General features: G+C 45.5%; 1 protein-coding gene and 1 long non-coding RNA gene across 3 annotated transcripts in view; one reads left to right on the top strand and one right to left on the bottom strand.

Moving 5' to 3' along the window:
• Nucleotides 1-680, bottom strand: part of LOC144754954 (uncharacterized) — a 94,621-nt gene extending 93,941 nt beyond the window's left edge. The window contains exon 1 of the long non-coding RNA XR_013594813.1: nt 660-680. This is a non-coding gene — a long non-coding RNA (uncharacterized LOC144754954). The remainder of the gene's footprint in view (nt 1-659) is intronic.
• Nucleotides 1-21,647, top strand: part of FUOM (fucose mutarotase) — a 62,120-nt gene that overhangs the window by 29,574 nt on the left and 10,899 nt on the right. The window contains exons 2-5 of one of the 2 annotated variants that reach the window (XM_078643312.1): nt 4,325-4,393; nt 5,224-5,294; nt 11,600-11,698; nt 14,780-14,853. In XM_078643312.1, the coding sequence (XP_078499438.1) occupies nt 4,325-4,393; nt 5,224-5,294; nt 11,600-11,698; nt 14,780-14,853 (313 nt within the window). Of the gene's footprint in view, nt 1-4,324; nt 4,394-5,223; nt 5,295-11,599; nt 11,699-14,779; nt 14,858-21,647 lie in introns of those variants that run through there. The other variant, XM_078643313.1, reaches the window with a different exon arrangement.

Raw genomic sequence — 21,647 nt, 5'->3', positions numbered from 1 at the left:
TGCAAGGATCGGTTGACGCCCTTCGCCCCTCGGTAAAGTGCGACAGGTTAGGAACTGGGAAAGTGGTATAAGATTGGACGAATCGACATTAGAACGGCAATAAATGTCACTATTGAAGATGTACACGGAGCGTGTGGTCCCGTCTCTACAAAAGTGGATAAAAAATGATAAAACGGATAATAATGGATTAAAATGATAAAAGTTGGAAAAAGCTGGCCAAAGATGGCATAGCGCTGTGCATTTGCTGGGGACTGGACACAGTCCCACTCCTTTTGACTATTGAAGAGTGGCCATCGCCTACAGCCAGGATTTCCAAAGACACCCCCTAAACTAACCCCGCCATGCCACCCACCCTAAGACTGTCTGGTACTCAGAGCACATCACAGGCTGCGTCAGCGTGGACTGAAACATACCAATACATCGATAGTTGAGAATTTACGAACAAATCAAGAAGGATGCATTTCACTCACTTGACTACACAGTGTGATCTTCTGCAAACCCTACAATATTTATTACGTATCGGTCTAGAATTAGAAGCTCACAGGAAAGGCTTGTGGATTCAGGGAGCACGGCTGAAAGAAGTTCACTTCAATACAGGGTGTCCCTCGTGTGACCTTTGCCCGTATGACACAACACGTGACGTGTTCCCGTAGACTCACCTGAGTGCTGTTGTTGTTGGCACCCCTTGTTGTTGGTGAGTTTCAACTTCCTGAAGGAGATCTCCTGCCGCATCCAGTGGGCCCCGGTGTTGGGGGAGTCGGGGTGCATGTACACCTTGTTACCTGCAGGCAGAGGGGCGGAGTTAGTCTGCTGCGGGGTCAAATCTAACAAGCACACTTCTGGCACTTACAGCTGGTGCTGCCCATCTGCACTTCCGCCCGACCATGCTCACCCCCATACTCGTCCCTTGTTATCCGCACATGCTCTCCCCGTTGCCCCTCCACGCCCGCAGTGCCTCACGCACCTGCCCTGCTAACCACTCCATGAGCCCAAAGTATTTAAGCCCCAAGCATACACCCTGCTGTCCCCCCGCACACCCACTCCAGCAGCTCCCCTCACGCACCTGCCCACTCCATGAGCCCAATGTTTTTACCCCAAAGCCCACAGCCGGCTGTACCTCGCGCACCTATCCCAGCAGTTCACACGCACATGTCCACCCCCATGAGTACCCTACGTAGCTACCCCCAGGCATACATCCTGCTTCCCCCTTGCACACTTATCCCTGCAGCTCCCCTCACCTTCACACTCCCATGGTTACCCCAAACATATACCCTTCTGTTTCTCGCACATCTATCCCGGCAGCTCCCCACACCCGTGCGCAACTAAGCAGTTACCCTGCAACATACACTTGCCCTGCTGCCCACATCCCTGAGAACTTGTTACCCCTACGCACATACCCGCGCAGACACATGCCCCGCTCTTCACCCTGCCCCAGACCCTATTGTAAACACCACCTCCCGTGACCCCACGCCCCGCACTCACCCTGCATGTTGTTGTCCACCTTGCTGCACGTCACCCACTTGCCCCCCCTGGAAGCGCCAGTGGTTGGGTCCGCCAGCACCACCTCCACGAACACGTTGTAGTGGGAAGTGGGGTTCAGGCCCGTCATGTTGAAGCTCAGGAAGGGAAACATGCGCCTGGAGGGGTAAAAAGGCGCTAGATTAGATCGCTTTTTCAAATGTGAACACCTGGGGTGGGTTGAACGGGTGCTGAAGCGGTTTATAATCCGCTTCAGTCCTGGGGATATTCCGGCATCCCCCCTGCAGCGAGGCTATCGATTTATAATCGAATCCAAGGGGGCGCTTGTTAACAGTATGCATCGCCCAGCGTGCATCTTGTTGGCGCACTAATGTTTGTTTTTGAGTCAAATTATTCTGTTTTTTAACCCCTCGTTGCCATTTTAAAGTGACAGGTTATGTGCTAAAATATGGACAGTGAATATTCTTATTCCTATAATCTGTTTGGTAAATTGCGAACTAGAAAAGAAAACTTCTGCACTTTTTGTAGTTTTTCCCCAGCAGTTTACACGCCTGTTTCACGTTGGCGATTCTGATAGATATATAAACAAATATTTGCAATGTAATCGGTCCGATTGCATTGTAAATACTTAAGTTTAAAACTGAGCACGGTGCAACTTCACGGACACCGCGCTCAGTTTCTATATTTCTTAAATTCAACACTGAGTGCGGTGTCCTTGAAGTGGGCGCTGCACTCAGTGCTAAAGTTAAGAAATATATCAATAAACCGAGCGCGGTGTCCGTGAAGCAGCGTTGCGCTAAGTTTCAAGTTAAAAAAAAAAAAGTTAAAAAAGCGCGGGCGCGCCTCGCGCGAAAGCAGGGGGAGGAGAGAGAGGCCTGCGCAATTCACTTGGGGAGCGTGGGGCTGGCGCCGCGATAATTGATAACATATGGCGCCAGCCGCTTGCTCCCGCAAGTAAATCGCCAGACGTGCACACATTGCCATTAAAGGCAATGGAATTCGTGCACGTTTTTGGCTGAAAAGCCAGAGCAACGGCTTAAGGTCTTTTTCCTAGCCAGCGCATGCGCGCTGGTAGGCGAGACCTAATGAATACCCCCACTTGGACCTACTTCCAGAAAGTCTGAGAACGAGCAAGTCCTTTTTCTCGAAGTCTATTTTTCATCCTTTCATCCAACCTCTAGCTTTCCTCTATTCTCTCTCATCTTCCATATCTCCCTTGTTCTAATCTGGGCTCTCTCTCTCTCTCTCCTCCAATTTCCCTCTTCTCCCTACTCTTTTTGCCTTTCTCTTCATCTGTCCTCACCTCTCGTCTGCTTACTTTTTCCCTTTTCCTACTTCCTACTTCCCCTTCCTCTTCTCTTGTCTCCCTTGATCCTTGTTTTTTTTTCTCCTCCAATTACACATCTGATTATTGTTTCTATCACTACATGTTTCATTCCTCTCTTTATTCCATTTTCTCTCCCTCACTTTCGCCCTTCTAACTCTCCTGCCCATTTGTCATTTACATCCCTCTCACCTCTCCTACTGTCACTGTTCTTCCCACTCTCTCCTTTCCTCCTTACCTTTTTCCCCTCCCTTCCTCTCTCTCCTCCCCCTTTCTTGCTTCCTTTCTCACTCCTGGACAGTTGCTACAACAAGAACGAACTGGTTTTAGTTAGCATTCGTTTGGACAAAGAAAATCAATAATTTGTGTCACTATTACCCAGATGTGTGCCAATAATATTACACAAATGAAACGAAAATTAAAACATTTAACAAAATAGAACTATCAGTCAAAAGCGACGTTTGGTATTTTTCATTCACAAATGTCAAGTTTAATATAATGTGACGTGGTTGAAAAATTTGTTTTTACAATGAAAAATGGCGTTCCAACACTCTACAAGGAGCGAAATACATTCTGATGTATTAAAAAAAAAACAATTGAGTTGGTTCCTGCAGTCTTAAAAGTATGTAATGGAATGTCATTTTTGGTTCTTATTGTTAGGCTTTATTTTTGAATTACGGCAATGATCCTTTTATTTTGAATAGAGATGTTTTGAGTTTACAGAAAACACAGGCGAAACACTCCCTCAGAAGCATCTCATTAACCCCTTGGCTGCGGCGGCAATTCCGCCGCTGCGCTAGGGGGGAGGGGGGCCGCGCGGCGCTCCCGTACTCGTGACTGAACCGCTCCGTCACGAGCCTCGGGTGGGCTGTGCTTGTGACGGAGCGGTTCCGTCATGGCCCCGCCCGCTCAATAGAACGCACCGCGCAGGCGCGAAATCAGCACGGCGCAGGCGCGGCGAGCGGGGCATGATGGAACCGCTCCGTCACCAGCACAGCCCAGCCGAGGCTCGTGACGGAGCAGTTCCGTCACGAGCATGGGAGGGGTTAAAGGACAGTAGGGAAGGAAAGACAACTGTATGCTTCCTCTCCCGTTAGACTCCGCTTCTGTCCAGAGGCGTTGCGACAGGGAGCAACCGGCTGGGGCTGTCTGTCATACTGGCAAGCTCTACTCAGTTGCTTTTCTTGATGCCTTGGGGCCTCGTAGCAGCCTTTACCCCGTCTCAAGCTAGTGGAGGAAGGGGTTGGCGACACCACTGCAGACCCATATTTCACTTCACCTTCAACTAACCAAGTTCACATACCTAGGGAGGCTAAAGAATGAGTCTGTATCCTCTCCTGGTGGGATCATGGTTGACAGGGGTCTTGGTTATGGTGTGGTTTGATGGTGAAAGTGACTGGTAGATAGTTGACTGTGAGTTGTCTCTATCCTTGTTATTCTGAACTGGGGGTGCGCTTTGGCTGATGTTAAGTTTTCTCCTTTTGCACAGCTCTTCATGTAATAAAATAATTTCTTTTTCAGTTCTTGCAGATGCCAATTTTCCAGCTGTCTCTGTCAGTCGCTGCGGACCAGTCCTCATCCGAGCTGATGGTACGTTTTGACTATAATATTTTTTTCTTTTCTTGACCAAAAATGTTATTATCTCCAGCAGAGTGATTTAACCAACAACTTATTTATAGAACTTGCGGAAGGAAAAATTGACCAGGATCAAGCAGGACCAATATTGAATATTTAATCTTTTATAGTATTAATTTCAAGTTTTGAAGTCTAAAATCTGGCCCACAATCCGGAAGGTCTTCCATATTCTCCTTAAGGTAGCTGTATTCTTTTCCAAGAGCTTATTGCCGGATCCCTTATTTTCAGATCCCGTGGTTGCTCCAGAGCTATGGAAATAATTCATATTTCTTAACCTATTTTGGGATTTTTTTAATGGGTTTCACGTCACCTTTCAACAATTCCAAGCACTGAATACACTGTAAGCTTCTTTCAGCAGGGTCATCTGCTTCATAGATGGTCTAGGTTCGGTCCTTTACCATAGGGTCTTTGGTTAAGGTGGGTCCAGTGTCTGGTGATGACAAGCGGGGTCGATCCATCTTTGACAAATTCATTTGGGAAATTATTGTTTGAAAAAAACAGGCTCAGTTGCTTGAAGGCAGTCAAACAAGTTGAAGCTGTTAGTTTTGGGTCCGGTATCTTCCATAGGACAATCTCTTGCACGCCAATAGATTTTCAGTATTTAATTTCCCATTTAAGAATGTTTCTTGTGAAGAACATTTTTCTATAATCTTCAGCACGACCTTCCTGCGAAAGTAATTATAGGGTCTTTAACATAATTTTGTAAAAATTGTTTTGCTATTAAGAATACATGTTTTAAGATTGAATAATGTTGCTGAATATTATGTTATGTTTTGTTTTTGAAGGCTTGGCCATCCCTCAGCTATTGGAAGCCATTTTGAAGCTCCTCCCGCTGGATACCTACGTTAAGTGTCCGGTAAATCTTTGATGCAGGATATTCATGTTTGTCAGAAGTGTGTTTTTTAATGATCCTTGTCTGGTGTTCCACGATCCTTGTCCAGTGTAGAGCACACTTGATTTGCTCAATTCACATCGCGCTCTGACCACGCGCCCAGGTTCTGACCTGCAGTACTCTCGTGCATGTGGATTTTAATGAAGAGTATTATGCCCAGGATCAGTGACGAATTGCCTTGTCCCAAATATTTTGGAACCTGACTTGAAATACAACTTTATCTAGTCATGCCTAGATATTCAGTAAGTGCTACGCAAAGAAATGATGGACGGAATGCTCAATAAATCATACATTCACCCCCAGTCAAGAGAGCTGGGTTATATCCATCGTTCTTTTGCTCACCATGCCACCCCAGTTTAGACCCAGCCATAGGCAAATCAGTCTTGTCCTTGTGCCTCATGGGAAAAGTCCAGACCGAACTACCAAGCCAGGTCCTCCCTTCACCGGAAACAAGCAGTCTGGGACAGGTTTCTGGGTATTACCCTTCTCAGCCTGGCTTTATCAGCTGGAGTGCTATCCTGGCTGATGAGGGCTGAACGCCCGAAACCGGTCCTAGGATGCTTGTTTCCATTCCTGAGAGGACCTGGCCTGGCAGTTCAGGCTGGACTGTTCTCAATGGGTGCAGGGTCAAGACTGATTTGCATATGGCTGGGTCTAAACTGCAATGGCATAGTGAGCAAAAAACAATGGATTTAAGCCCAGATCTGTGTACTGGGGTGAATGTATAACATTGTTCTGCATTCTGTGCATCAATTGTTGTTTTTGCATTTGTCACCCCGAGTGGGACGGGTATGCCCAGACGTGAGTCCCGTGCTCTCCATGCCGCAGAAATCAAGCTACCCAGGCTGAAGAGGGCTGAAAGCCCGAAACTGGTCCTTGGATGCTTGTTTCCAGTCCAGGGAGGACCTGGCTTGGCAGTTCGGGCTGGACTGTTCCCATGGGGCCCAGGGTCAAGACTGAATTGCATATGGCTGGGTTCAAACTGGAATGGCATGGTGAGCAAAAAAACGATGGATTTAGACCCAGATCTCTGTACTGGGGTGAATGTATAACATTGTTCTGCATTCTGTCCATCAATTGTTATTTTTGCATTAGAAATTCAGTAAAGCCTGTCTTAACGTTTGAATGATGTTGTCAAACAAAAAATACATTGAACGAATTAAAATAAATAAAAAACGTAAAAAGTTACTTTATTTTAAAAATATTTGCATCAAAATGTTTTTGTCAATTCATTTCAGCTATTTTCTTTCAAGAAAAAATTCTAGGTCCACCATGTCACCCACACTGCTTCCAATCACTTCAGAGACAGTAAACTTTCACATTTTAAGCTGTCATCAGAACTCCACCATAAAGTCAGACCTTAGCAGATTATAGCGATTCCGAGATGAGTTAAATCAATTATTACACTCAAGGCTAGCTCCTTTGGTAGACCCAGTAGATGGTTTCTTCAAACAAGGAGCTCTGACTTTTGGCATTCCAATTGCCCATTGCAAGAGGCTCCAGAACCTTCTGCCTCAGCAGACCACACCCCAGAGAGAGCTTCTCTTCCTGTGCCAGTTCTTTTAAGAAGTTGGGAGGGGGCTGGCAGGAAGTCTGTTTGCCCTATCACACAGCGAAACATCACTTCTCTGCCACTGCTCCCTCCTAGGCCTCTGGGTTGGTTCAAGATGGCATCGCCCAGGGTCTCCTGCTGTCTCTGAAAAGCCCCTTCCCCCCAGAGCAACCTTTTTCCTGGTGCCCGGCACCCAGTGAAAGCTGCTGATGGATGAGCCTGTAGCTCCACCCATCTTCTCCTCCTTGGAGACAAGGCCTTAGCTTGTGGAAGAAAGGTTATCAATCCAGCCTGCTGAGTGCAGGCCCCAGCCAGGCCCTGGTTATGGCAGACTCAGTGAAATATGACAGTTCTGGATGACCCAAAAGCAGTACAAATATGACTTTGGACTCTGCAGAATACTTCTTCTCACACCCGTTACAGTGGACTTTAGTGCGTGTCTGGAATCTGTAGGGCTTAGGAAAGTTACACTAGCACATGTGCTCCCTATCCCCATAAGATAATAATGGAAAGCACACAGACTTTCCCTGGCATGTTTCTTCCCAGTGTATAGAGCCTATTCCATGTCACCACCCCATTCTGCATAAGTCCTGCCACACCAGTCTTATCTGCACCTGCTCGTTGGCTGTGCACGCTAGGAATCACCCCTGCGCAGCCCCTACACATGTGCACACACATGTACACATGTGTCTGCATGTAACCAGCCCGGTGTCCCTTACTCCAGCTGCTGCGCAGTGGCCTGGTCAAGCCAGGGGGACACCAGTAAAATCCCCATGCAGTCTCTTCCATTATGAGTTTACTATGGGTGAGTCCCAACTTATGAGGCTCCCCCATAGTAAAAGCTCAACAATTAGGTGCTCAAAAACCGAAAATCCGGGCGGCCCATAGTGTCAGAACCACTTTCTAACATTATCATTTTATTGTTCACAGTTTCTGGGCTGGATTAGGGCGGTGCTGAAGGCACAGGGGGAGGAGTGGTTTGTGTTTGTGCACACTAAGGACACATGACTGCTTGGCCGGTCTCCTGGTACCGGCCATACAGTCACGCGCACTTAGCATGATCCCCACCAGCTGCTCTACACAGACTGGTGGGGAACATGCCCAGGCTCCCAGTCCCCATCTGAGCGCCGATTCTTGGCGCTCAGACCAATCACAGCGCTGCATTGCAGCGTTGTGATTGGCTATGGGGAGTCTGGGTGCTTCCTGGTTCCTGAACTCCTGCGACGGCCGGCGGAAGAGGTAAGGTGCATTTTAAAAAAAAATTTGTGGCCCCTCTTCTATCCCCCTTCCCCCGCTCCTCCACCCTCATTCCCTGCCAGCTGCTACTGCCCACCATCCCACATGTTCACACCCCATCACCCCCCACAGCCACCTTGCCACCAGTATGAAGAAGGTACGATGCGAGTAACTAAGGTCGGTTGAGGGACGTGGGAAAAATGTTGTGTTTGGAGGCAGTCCCTGTGTGAGATAGCAGCCGGCCTATGAATAGAAACTGGACCACCTTTTGCTTCTAGCTTTAATGACTAGCAGCAGCCTGGGCGCCAAATGTGTTTTCGCCCAGGGCGCTATCTGAGCAAAGGATGGCTCTGCATACAAGCGCATTGATTTATCTTTTAGACGTATACATAACATTGAAACCTGTCAGGCGTTCCAGAATGAGTATATTTTATAAAGAAATGTGTAAATATGCTAGTTGCAGCTTAATTTTGTCATAAAAGCCAACGTAAATATTCTCAAACACATAATTTTCAAAAAATAATATGGATAAATATGGACAGAAGTGTAAAATAAAGGCAGCAGCAATACAGAGAGGCGGCCTCTCCAGACAGCTTTAGCGGGAACCTTTAGCCACTCATAGCTGCTGGAATTTAACAATCATTGCACACTGTTGCAAGGAATCAAAGACTTGGGGCTGTATCACAAAAGCATTTAAGTCCTTGTGCTAAACAGATCAGCGTTTGGTGTCAATACTTATTGCTGTTGGATCGTAATTGTATGTGTGTGTGTGTGGGTGTGTGTGTGTGTGCGTGTGTGTACATATATACATATTCGCACACATATAGCAGTACCCTGGGAGAGGTGTGGCGCAGTGGGCAGAGTGGCTGACTCACGTAGCGCAGGGCTCACGGTTTAATCGCTGCCAGCAGCTTAGCATCATGTGACTCTGGGCAATAGATCACCTAATCTCCCAGACGGCCCCCCAACGCCTGGATACGCCTAGGGGGGATAAGTTTGCGCTTTATAGGAATGGGAGACGATCTACAAGATCGGATTCGTCTAGTGGGGATTATATAAATATAATTAACACACTAACAGCTAGATTCATGAATGAAAAATCGGCTCGCAAAGGGCCAGATTCTCAGAATCTGGCCCTTTGCGAGCGCAATTTTTGCATTTGGGATTCATCATCCCAAATGCAAAAATCGCTATTTGCGAAATCACATATTTGCGAGGAATTGCATTTAAGCAATCTCTATTTGAGATTCCTTAAATGCAATTCATTAAACTTTTAAAATATGCGAATTCGCAATTTCCGGCCGCTATTTACCACGAAGTCTGACTTCGTCGTAAATAGCGAAAACTTAGAAAAATGCACTGTAGTTCATTTTTCTAAGTGGTATGTTACACACACACATGTCCTTTGGACATGTGTGTGCGCAACATCAGGCTACATTTCCATTTCAGGGGTGCTACAGGGTGTCCTTTGGACACCCCTGGCACCCTTGTAATCGCATTCTTATTTGCGATTAGCAAATTGCTAATCGCATTAGCAATTTGCTAATCGCAAATAAGGATGATGTAGGAATCGCAATATTTTTTGCTATTCCTACATGAATCCCGTTTTGCAAGTCCTTAATAGCGATTCCTTAATAATCGCTATTAAGGACTCACAAAACGGGACTATGATGAATCTAGCTGTAAATTTCAAACTTTTAGGTCCAGGAAGAATAAGTGGGTTGCCCCAAATGACACAATATTGAGTCAAGTACTGAGATGGGATTCACACCTGGGATCCAAGATTACCAAGTCAGCAGTTTTAGCTGCTAGGCCACATCTCCTCTCTCATGCGAGTATGAGGCAGCTGTATTGCATGACAAATTTGTCAGCGCATGTGCTTCAGTTAAAGTGCAAAAAGATTACAATACTGCGACTAAAGACGGCATTGCTATTATTTGGCATATGTAGATCATCTAGTTGGCCATTAGTATGGATCACATAATTTTCGGTAATGACTGGATGACTTTCCAAACGATTCTCAGTTTTTCATCGCATATAGGAGTCTGATTAGGTTCGGATAAATATGCTTTGAGAGAGGGCGAAGGAATATGTCTGTGCTAGTAATTGAGTCAAACTTGATGAGTTGTGGACCTGCAGGGTGAAGACTTGAATATGAATTTACATATTTTCTTGTTCGGTACATTACACCATTGTTTGGGTTTTGTGTATGTGTGTATATATAAATATAAGTATTATTGTATGTGTTTGTCCTTTTATGGATTTCTTTTATCCGAATAAAGTATTTGAAGTAAAAAAAAAGTATATATTTTTTCACTAAAATAACACAAGCTAAATGGACGTTATTATTAGGAGAAAATGTCAGTTAAAACATACCATTTTAAACAAAACCACTGAAATTCACCAGTTATAGTTGTCTCAAGTAACTATAACTTGTGGTGTAAAGTAACTTGCTCCTGCCATGAACAATTTTGTCATCAATGATGTAATTTCAGATGTTGCAGAGTTGTTACCAATGATATCATAGAACATGTCGTGTGATGTAATATATGGGGTAAGCAGTGCATGACGAGTCGCGAGTTATAGTTATTTATAACTGGTGAATTTCAGTGTTATTTTAGTATCAAACTTTGTGTTTTAGCTAACAATTTCACCAAAAAAATTTCTGGAAGTGGTAGATGTTACAAAGTCATGTGGACCCAGATCTGAGTTTATATTCCAAGTTAATGGTGAAATCAATGAAAAATGTTTTGAAAGACAAGAAGCACCAATGATGTGGTTAGTTCAAATGACTGGGAAGGAGAAGTTTGAAATATAAGGTGCAAACTGGTGGTTTCCCAATACAGAGCCAGAGATATTGACAAGGATTTAAAAAAAAAATTTGAGTACGGTGATGTGCTGCCAGGCAAACAAATTGGGCTATGAGGATTACGCAATTTCATTTATTTTATCTGTGGCGATCAAAGCTAGAAGATCAATTGGGGCTTTGGAGAGTCAGTCTTCAGTGAGAATGAGGAGGCTTGTGCTATGAAGAGTGATCATGTCGATTCGTCTAAGAAGTCACTATGTATATGTAAATTACATTTTACATGGGGTGTCAGTTGCTTGGATTGTGTGAAGGGATTTGATGATTCTGTGTAGTAGAATATGTGTTTTGAAGAGGCTTACTCATATTGAGACAACACCAGAGAGGGAGAGTGATAATCAGACTTGGCCGGAGTATTGTTGGAAGCTTGTAGAGTGAATTAGACCTTGCATTTCCTTATCAGTGGCCAGAGAATATGGCTGATGAACTCTGGTTTGAAAAATGCTGTTACCTACTATAAAGTGTGGGCGCTTAGCCTTGACAGAAGAGCTCGGAGTAATGCAAACTACTTCTTTTCTAGGTGTTCTCTCATTAGAGGCCTGTCTATTATATGAGTAGTAGTATTATCTCCCAGGCAGAGGGTGCGTCTCACCAACTTTCTCTTTCGCATTCCAGGCTGCAGTGATGGAGCTGGTTGAAGATGATCAGATACGAGGCCTCGAAACTCCAGTGTGGGTTGAGTATAAGCGCCTGCTCTCCAAGGCAGGGTCAGAGGTCAGTCAAACAAGTGGACTGTGAGGGGTCCAATTGTGCAAGGAGAAGAGAGGGATGCACATTTTGTGGAGAAACAACCCCCTGTCTGGAAGACAATCTAGGCACTCTCCAGATGGCAGAGGGATAGAGGAGGCTATTTTGAAGGGAAAGGACAGATGGTCACTGTGGGAAAAGAAGAGATGTCCATGCGGAAGGACAGGAATTGTTACTTTAGGAAGGTGAAATGTGGCATCTGGGGCTGTGCACGGTGGGATTTTAGTTAAGGTAATAGTTGGTCTTTGTGGCTCAAGCAGAGATGGGCATTGTGAGAACGTCAGGGATTGCTGTTGGTTGAAAGGGGAAGGTGGGCTTTGTGGAGCTGGAAGGGGTGACTACTGATGGAAGAGGAGAGGTGTCTTCTCTGTCAAGTGGTTAGACTTGCGCTGTAATTCAGTGTGCACTGCACAAGAAGTAGAAACTGTTGATGGCGCCTGCTTAGGTTTTAAGACATATTGTGACATCATTCAGCAGATGGCCCCCTTAAGCAGGCCTGCATAGCTACATATAGGGAAAAGTTGCGAAGTCTTCCCAAAAATCACAATGAAATCCATGCTCTGCTGAGGCTAGTTGGATATTAAACGTTGTGACGTCATGCAAAGAAAAACATAAACAGTTTGTGTGAGGGTATATTGAATGTATTCAACCTGCTTCTTAAAAGACCGGGATAAGGAGAAAATAGCAGTAGCTAGCCCAGACATTAACATTCAGTGAGTGGCTGCTTAATGGGCTAAGTTGTGTTCAAAAAGAAATTTTGCTGCCGGTTAAATATGCCAATGAATAATGATGGTGAATCTTGGGGCCTGCCATCTTCAACCACTCTTCAGTTGTCACTTGTGGAGCCAGCGGTTACCTTTAGGTTGAGCAGTGCCTCTGAGGTAACACAAAGCAGTCGGAGCACATAGGTCTTTACAGAAAAGAGTCTAAAGAAATGAAGAAAAACAATTAGCCCAAATAGCTTGAAAAAAACGATGTCCCCTTTGTAAAAACATTTACGACCCTTTATGTGTATTTTATCTATTTTTGATTTTTAATCGGATTTTTGCTCTGACATAAAGCCAGTAAAGGTTCATTAAGCTGAGGTTGCCAGGGTGTCTTTTCTTTGGGCATGAGATGTGTTGACCAGCTCATCTTTGGATCATGTGAAGGTGATAAAGCTGGTGCTCATGCATCCCTTGTTCAGGGTTTTCTGCATAAAAAAAAAAGAAAATGGCCAATTGATGAATCGGGGCTATGTGAGATTCTTTAAAGACGAGAAAACTAGTATTTCATGTTAACCCAGAAATGTCACATAAGTAAGTCCACACTGGAAAATCCACTCAAGACAAGATTGAAGGTACAAACCATAAATATTTATTTAGAAATTAAAAATCAATACAGAAGGCAAAAGGCAATGGTTAGTCAATCAATAAAAAAAAAATATATGCAAATACATGTAAATCAACATTTGCAGTAGAAGGTAAGCCCTAGTCTGGTCAATAGCCAGAACCAAATATGGTTTAGCCCACAGCAAGTAATAGTCAAAGAGCATTTGTACTAAGAGCTACTCAGTTTAACACGAGAGGAGGAACATGAAAAATACTTTATGATTAGATCAAAGAAAGGTTTGATGTGAAGTCTGCCTCTAATAGGCACCATGAAGGAACTTGGATCGTTTTCCAAATTGTGAGTTTTTATACACGTTTAGGCAGAGAAACTCAGTGCCTTAAGCTCTCCCAAAAAAGCGCACAGCCAGAGTAATTAAACGTCGGGTACTCCATACCAAGGCTGCTAGACTTAAACCCACCTTACCTACGCTTCTTGAATCCACTACAAACGTTGTGTGCAACTTTATCCTCCTATTACATGTTCCTTCTTTCTCCCTTTGTGACTGTTTTTCTGTCTTTCTCTTTCTCCGTCTTTATAGTTTGTGTTTCTTCCCTCTCATTCTCTCAGGAAAGGTCTGATGTGGGAAAATAAGTGGCGTCCTCAAAAAAGAGGTGCCGGTGGCCCCCACAGGCAACTACTGGCTCAATTTAAGCACTGGAGGAACCAAAATCCTGCAGTCAGTGTAGTTCGACATAAACGTTGCATATTATTAACCAATATTAAAACAGAAAACACATCACAAGGTAATGGGACTTTTAGTCTGCTTCTATTGAATGATTCTTCATTATGCTTGTATACAGTTGAAAATCCGTCCTCCGCAGGAATAACAAGAACAGAACGTAATACATTTGAAAATGTCACGGTGCAAGTAAGACAATAGAGCAAACTCAATCTCGCACAGTTAATATGACAGTGAAAGTCACGTTTGGGGCTCCTTGGTGCACAGGCAGAGAAAAGGGAAAAAAGACCATGACAGTCTGTACCTCACACACATTTTAAAATACAAATGAAAACATGACTAGGTCCACTAATGTGAACTATAAAACTATGTTTATTAAACACAGGAAAACATTGCATTGGGGTCTCTTTAGTATTAATTAAAATGGTAAAATAATTTATTGTGGAATTTGCTTCCACAGCGTGTTCTAGTTTTACATTGATGAGTATGCCAACCACCAGAAGAACTATGGGACGTTAATTCTGTGCCGTTCTATCTGTAAGAAGGTTCCTCTGGTGCTCATGTTCACCTTGAAAATATGCTCTGTCTAAAAACACTTCTAGATCTTTAGTCGAAGTGCAATATTTCAGGGAGTGGTGGCGGTTTGAGGATGAAAGTAGACTGAGAGACTGATTACGATCTTGGGGGATGGGATACTCCATCACAAATGCGACGGATATCCTGTCTGCCTTATCACAATTCCATTATATCCTATGGAACTTGTAATACGGCGGACGGGATATCCGTCACGTTTACCCGCCAAGATCGTAATGTGGCCCATAGTCTCTTTCCTATTTCATGCCAGTTTCATGAGCTATCAGTACATTTTCTTTGTCAGCTCCCAAAGCAGCCCTGGTGGCGACCAGCTCTATATCCGTGTACCACTGGCATACGAAACAGAAATAAAATGAATACTTTTTAACCAAAATCACTTATGCTTTTGTTTTTCATTTTCCCAGGGTGATCTGGAAAAAGTCGAAAGATTTGCTTTTTATGAACGTGCCAAGAAGGCTTTTGCAGTGGTAGCCACAGGGTAAGTGTTACAGTTGTGGTTGCTATGTATTCACACTGGAAAGTTTGAAACTATTTGAAAAAATTGAATCCTCGTCCAGCACCCAGGAAGCCAAAATCTTGTACATAAGTATAGTCAGGGTGGATGTATGACGTTACAACGCATACTTTTACAACGCCTACCTTTACATCGCAAGTTTTACAACGCATACCATTACAACGCATAGTGCTTTTAGGCGCTGGATAGTGAATAGTTTAATTTACTATTCCAACTCCAGTCCCCGTGGATAGTAGGGAAGGTGTTGGATAGTACATTAAACCTATTCCCTATCCTAGAGCGCCCCTCAGCGCAATGCGTTGTAATTGTTTGCGTTGTAAAAGTTGCGTCGTAAAGGCACTGCGTGGTAAAAGTTGCGTTGTAAAGGATGTTTACCAGTCGGGGTCATTGGAATTATCCTCCACAGTGTGACACATTTTAACACTTTAATGTGTGAAGTTTGGTCATTTTAACAAACATTAATATCGTCTGGATTAAGGTTACAACTCATTAGTAGCAGCTTAAAACCCGAAAACAGCAACCAATCACTAAAAGGCAGCAGGTTAACGTTTGCAAAAGGTCTGTCACTGTACGCCCCTTGGTGTGTTGCTTTTTGCAGCCTCACTACCAGCTGTCGGTCTCAGACATCACTCTGTGCAGGACTCCCCAGATTCAACTCTTGCTTATGATCAGATGCCTATCTTGTCGATCTGAGTGCCATGCTCTTTATTTGCGTCTCTCCTCTATTCTATTTCTCCCTCTCCTCGAACGTACCTCTTTTCCCCTTTGCTTTTGATTGACTATGATGTATTTAATTGATTATGGTGTAGCCTTCCACTGCTGACATATAGGAACTACTTTATATGTTTTTTTTCTTTTTCTAATAATGCAATTTCTTGTCCTTTCACTACATGGGAATGCACGTCTTGATTTTCGGAGTGTGCTACTGCTCATTACTTTCACCCCCCTGGCTCCCCACATTTCTCCCTGCCAAAACTTCAACAGCCATTGTTTCTGGCGTAGTCTCACCTGCTTTTGTCCCGCCACTGCCTAACCAATGTTACCTGCTCTTCACTGCTGCTAGATGTCTTCCCACCTCCTCTTGTCAGTGCCCCTCAGCCAGTACTAAGACCTAAACCTTCCTCACAAGATGCACTGCCTACTCTGACAACTTCCTCTGAGAATTGCAGGAGATTCGGGCTAGTAGATCAAACCATAAAATTCACTTAGAACAATTCGTTTTATTTTGACTTTTCAAGTTATATGGAGTGCTTGTATTTGCTACCTCAGATAGTAAGAGTGAGATTTAGAGCTACTTTACATATGCAGATGTCATGCACACAGGTACTGCATGCAATCTGGCTACCCACAGTGCTTCACAAACTCACCCTTACGTTTTTATCAGTGGTACATACAATCAACTGCACTGTGGACTAACAGCTAAATTAAGCAAGGTGATTTATTAAGATATATGTTCCAGCGAGGGTCACCAAGTGGCTGGTCCATTCGGAAGGACCGGAGTTGCTGGCGCATCAAGCGAGGATTGTTTTGGCGCAAGTTAGTCATCTTTCCTTCAACTTTTTCGCAACCAATCAAGGTGAGGTGTTTGAGAGGCAGAGCAAAGCATATCTGAAGCCACCGTTTCAGTGCGCACAGATTCAGACTTGCACACCACAGTTGCTCATAAGCTTTAGTAGCTTAAAATCAAATTTAAAAGCAGAACCTCGTTCAGTACGTAGTGTGAAAACTCCTGGAGAGTTTCTATTATTTATTTTTGCTTCCTAAATAAGCAACCGATCAACAAAGCCCTGCTCACGCTTTGAAACCTGTCATATAAGCAATGAATAAAACTTGTTAGTTCCATTATTTTTGTAAAATTTGCTGGTCACTGTTGAATATAAGAATCCTGAAAATCTTATTATCATTGTCTCTCCCTCGCATATTCTCTCTCTCGCAGCCCCCCTTCTTGTCGCTCTCTTCTTCCTGAAAATATTGCACTCAGATCTGATTGCTGAATGTCACCAATGCTCCTTCGATTTCCCCATGCCAGCATACGCATGCCCTCTCAAAGCCTGCTCCCCTGTGCTGTCATTTAAAAGGATGATCTCTTATTCTTTGCATCATGAACTACCAGTAACTGCTTGGCTTTCTTCTGCTGTGCATAGTGTTCCTTTCTAACGCGTTTCTCAAACTTTCTTTTTTCCCCTCTGTAGGAGAGTAGGGTCTGCTTTCCTATGGTCACCCCAATTTTTGCTTTTTGCTTTACTGGTTTTTGACTTAATGTGGCTGTGGGCCTGCTAATCAGACCCACAGCCTGCTGTTCTCTCTCTAAATTCACATACATGTACTTTAGGTACATCACCAATTGGGTATTGGATCCCCTTATGAGCCCCTGCACAGTGTACTGTAGGTACCCAGGGCATAGGTGCATCACAGGTCTACCAGGGGCTGCAGCATATCTTTTGCCGCCTCTGGCTGGCCATCCAAACAGACACAACTGGCTGATCACTCAGCTGGGGCAAGGTCGTGTAATCACCCCTTGCTTAGATATAGTATACCTATGTCTAAACCTATATCTGGACACATATGCATCTATAAGTCACTCCTATGGCAGGCCTTAACAATCCTGGAGGCAGAGTGCTTGGTTTTATGTGAGATGGTGCTCTAGCATGAGCTGAGCCTGTCTGCAGCTTTCGGAACCACTTCCTTATAGCTGTTCCAGGGTATTGCCATACCATATACTCTTAAGTGCGTTATGGCGACGGGGGTAGCATTCCACCCTTCTAGAGGGAGAAGACATGTTATTTTACTTAAACGCGGTTAAATCTAACCAGAGCCTCAGCATCACAAAATGGATGCTGCTGCCACAGACACAAGTCTGGCCTCCTGCTGCTGACCGAAACTCCGGCAGGGGAGGCCTGGACAAATGGTATCCTGTCACAGGGAGGTGTTGCACCTCCCCAGACAGGAGATAGTGGATTGAGGTAGGCAAGGCGAGTGAAACTAGACACTGCCTGGGGGGCACAAGGCTCCTCATGCATAGCCCAGTTCAAACCGGTGCTGGGGCCCTCCAGCCCCAGCTCTGGCGCGAAACTGGACAAAGGGAAAGGGGTGTAACCACCCCCTTCCTGGGTCCCACCCATAGGAGGGACCTAGCAGGTTATCTAGCCCCTTGATTTGGAATAAAGGTAGGACCTGTGCCCATAGACTTTAGATAATCCTGACTGAAACTTTGAAACGAAACTCTGGACCCTTCGACATCCCACTTGACGTGGAAGACTGAAGAATCTCCCTTGTGGTCAAGGAGTGACCACCCTGTGCAAACAGGCACCATCCAGTGCCCAACGGTTTGCTTTGTTGCAGCTCCAGCCGGAGCTCGAGCAACAGAGATCGACAAGAACCAGATTCCCAGACATCCAACAGCCCGATCCACAGCCACAGCAAAGCTGAGACCCGTGGAGGCGACGTGAGACGTGGGACCGGCCATCTTGAAAGGACTGCGAAGTGCTGACCGTGCAGCTCCTGAGGCATCCTTGAAGCTGTGCATTGGGGTTTGAGAAGCCCCAGCCCTTAGCAGCTCGTGCACCGCAGATCACCCCTCCACACTCACTGAGTGCTGCGTGGGGCCCTTTTGCATTTTCCTGCTCGACGCGTCTGTCCGGTCACTTGCCCGTTGGCTAGTGGCCTCTACGATGACGATTCTTTGAAACTACTCTGCTGGTCTGGTTGCTCCAGACTGGCCCTCGCTCCCCTGAAAAGGAGCAGCACCTCTGACCTTGCTGGTCAGAGTAAGAAGCGATCTTCAATTCCTTCGTGGGTTGCATTTGCCAAGGCCTGTTGACTCCGATTCGGAAGCCGACACCGCAGACAGCGAGAGCCTTCGTGGGATAGCTCGTGATCCACTCCTGGTCATCCTCGATGCCCCAGAGTCCACGTGGCAGCGGAGACAAGCTTCTCGACAACCACCTGATTGCGCCCGACATCGCCAGGTTCCTTCCTGGTTCCATCCTGGTCACTGGCTAGTGACCCAGACTCTGTCCCCTCTGCTTTCAGGTACTCTACATCTTCGATCCACCCTTGGATCCATCCGGACTCTTCTCTCCTGGCCGCCTGCAGCATCTTCATCTCCAGGCTCCATAGATCTCCACGACGAAACCTGACACACTTTGGCACCTATGCACCCGCTTCCTGTGGGTGAGGTAACGATACAACACCGGTGCTCCTGTAGTGGTTTACACCTCTAGTGTCCTAGTTTTCAGTGGTTAAGTTCTAGTCCAGTCGGAAGACTTCCAAAGCAGTAACTTTATAACTTTTACGCACCATTGACTTTGCATTGGTGCATGCGTGTGCTTTTAGCGCTGCACCCGAATCCCGCGGGCTACTCCTGTCCTAACTACAGTTAGTCCAGTGTTGTCCCAGCGATTCCTAAGGCCCTAGGCCTTACCATTGTTCCTAAAGCGGTTCTTATACTACTTATTTAATATATGGTTTGAGTGGCCACCGGGCCTATCCATAATTGTGCAACTTTTGTATGTTTAACTGTGCTTTTGTTTAAACGCTTGTGCCTCTGCCCTCATAAAGAGTACAGAGGATTATTCTAGTAATAAATACATATATTTTTATAATATATAACTTGTGTGGTGTCCTTCCATTTGATATTACAGGGTTACATATGGTAAAACCGCTGGCTTCACATGCCCTCTTGAGTTAAGCCTAAGACTGCTTAGTCCATGCTACCCCTAGGATAGCTTGTCTATAAGGTTGACTTTACAACCACCACCATAAGGGTTGTTTGGACTGATACACGGTGATCACTAGAATAGTGAACATCATACATCAGGCCAACTTCTCACATTGGTGTGCAGCGGTTGGGATTTGAGCTTGCTGTTGTTTTACCATTGTAATCTTTATATCATTTGAAAGATCACATTAAGTACCATAGGTACATATACACAAAGCTTACATACTTAAGTTCTACTGAACTCAGTAGTTGTAGACCGAAGGGCTTAGCACACCCTGACTACAACTCACTAGCACGGTTCTAGTAGGAAAACACATAGTGTAGGTAAGTGCACACACTTACACCTCATTAGAGTCATGTCTGGCACAGGTGAGCAACGCAGTGCTCTGCCTGTGACGGGTGACCTTGCCAAGGTACCTCCCAGCTATGACAAACTCAGCTTCAGAGACTTGAGTGCCTTGTGCACTACAAGGGGGCTGAAAAAGGGTCACAACCCTACCATTCCTATCCGGATAGGAGTCCTAGAAAAGGATGATCTTGAGAAGTCTAGTGCAGGCCCCTCGGGTAATTCAAGAGGGAGTGAACCCCCCAGATGAGGATAACATCACCCCAGAGGTAGAAGATGGGGAGGTGGCTCCAGATTCAGATGATCAGGGGGATACCCAGGTCCAGGTTAGGAGGCTTAACCATGCTAACTTGAGCCTACACGGGGATGGAGAGGTGAACCACCTTCCCAGACCCAATAGCAGAATATTCCCTGGCAATAGAAGGGAGAGATCCCTTTCCAGGGAATCTAACCTTTCTAATGCCTCAAGGGGTTCTCAAAGGGGAATGACTTCCCCTCAGAGAAAAGAGCACCAGGCCAGGATGAGAGCTGTCAAACTCCAGATAGAGAGGGAAGAGATAGCCCTGGCCCATGCTAAACTTGCTTTAGCAAGGGAACAGAAATTGAGTGGATTAGATTCCACTGGTGGCAGCAATATCCTTAAAGATAAGGACAGGTCCTATGAACATAGAAACCTGACGAAGATTGTTTTGTACCGCTTTTGGCCGCCATAAGTGTGGCAGGGTATGCTCAGACGTGAGTCCCTTGCTCACTTTGCCACTGGATTCAAGCAAGCCGGGCTGAAGACGGCTGGAATGCCAGAAACCGGTCCTTGGAAGCTTGTTTCCGGTCCACGGAAGACATGGCTTGGCAGTTCGGGCAGGACTGTTCCCATGAGGCACAGGTTCAGACTGATTTGCATATAGCCATGTCTGAACTGGGGTGGCAGAGTGGGCTAAAGAACGATGATGGATTAAACCCAGATCTTTTGACTGGGTGTGAGTGTTTGATTGATTCAGATGCTCCGTCCATTACCACCCCCTTTTGTACCACTTTTGGCCGCCATCAGTGTGGCAGGGTATGCTCAGATGTGAGTCCCTTGCTCACTTTGCCACTGGATTCAAGCAAGCCGGGCTGAAGACGGCTGGAATGCCAGAAACCGGTCCTCGGAAGCTTGTTTCCGGTCCAGGGAAGACATGGCTTGGCAGATCGGGCTGGACTGTTCCCATGAGGCACAGGGTCAGACTGATTTGCATATAGCCATGTCGGAACTGGGGTGGCAGAGTGGGCTAAAGAACGGTGATGGATTAAACCCAGATCTTTTGACTGGGTGTGAGTGTTTGATTGATTCAGATGCTCCGTCCATCACCACCTCCTTTTGTACCGCTTTTGGCCGCCATAGTGTGGCAGGGTATGCTCAGACGTGAGTCCCTTGCTCACTTTGCCACTGGATTCAAGCAAGCCGGGCTGAAGACGGCTGGAATGCCAGAAACCGGTCCTCGGAAGCTTGTTTCCGGTCCAGGGAAGACATGGCTTGGCAGTTCGGGCTGGACTGTTCCCATGAGGCACAGGGTCAGACTGATTTGCATATAGCCATGTCTGAACTGGGGTAGCAGAGTGGGCTAAAGAACGGTGATGGATTAAACCCAGATCTTTTGACTGGGTGTGAGTGTTTGATTGATTCAGATGCTCCGTCCGTCACCACCCCCTTTT

Source organism: Lissotriton helveticus, chromosome 5_1 (assembly GCF_964261635.1).
Source record: "Lissotriton helveticus chromosome 5_1, aLisHel1.1, whole genome shotgun sequence".
NCBI classification, from domain to species: Eukaryota; Metazoa; Chordata; class Amphibia; order Caudata; family Salamandridae; genus Lissotriton; species Lissotriton helveticus.
The sequence above is the reverse complement of the archived record's forward strand: the minus strand, read 5'-3'. Positions and strand labels throughout refer to the sequence as shown.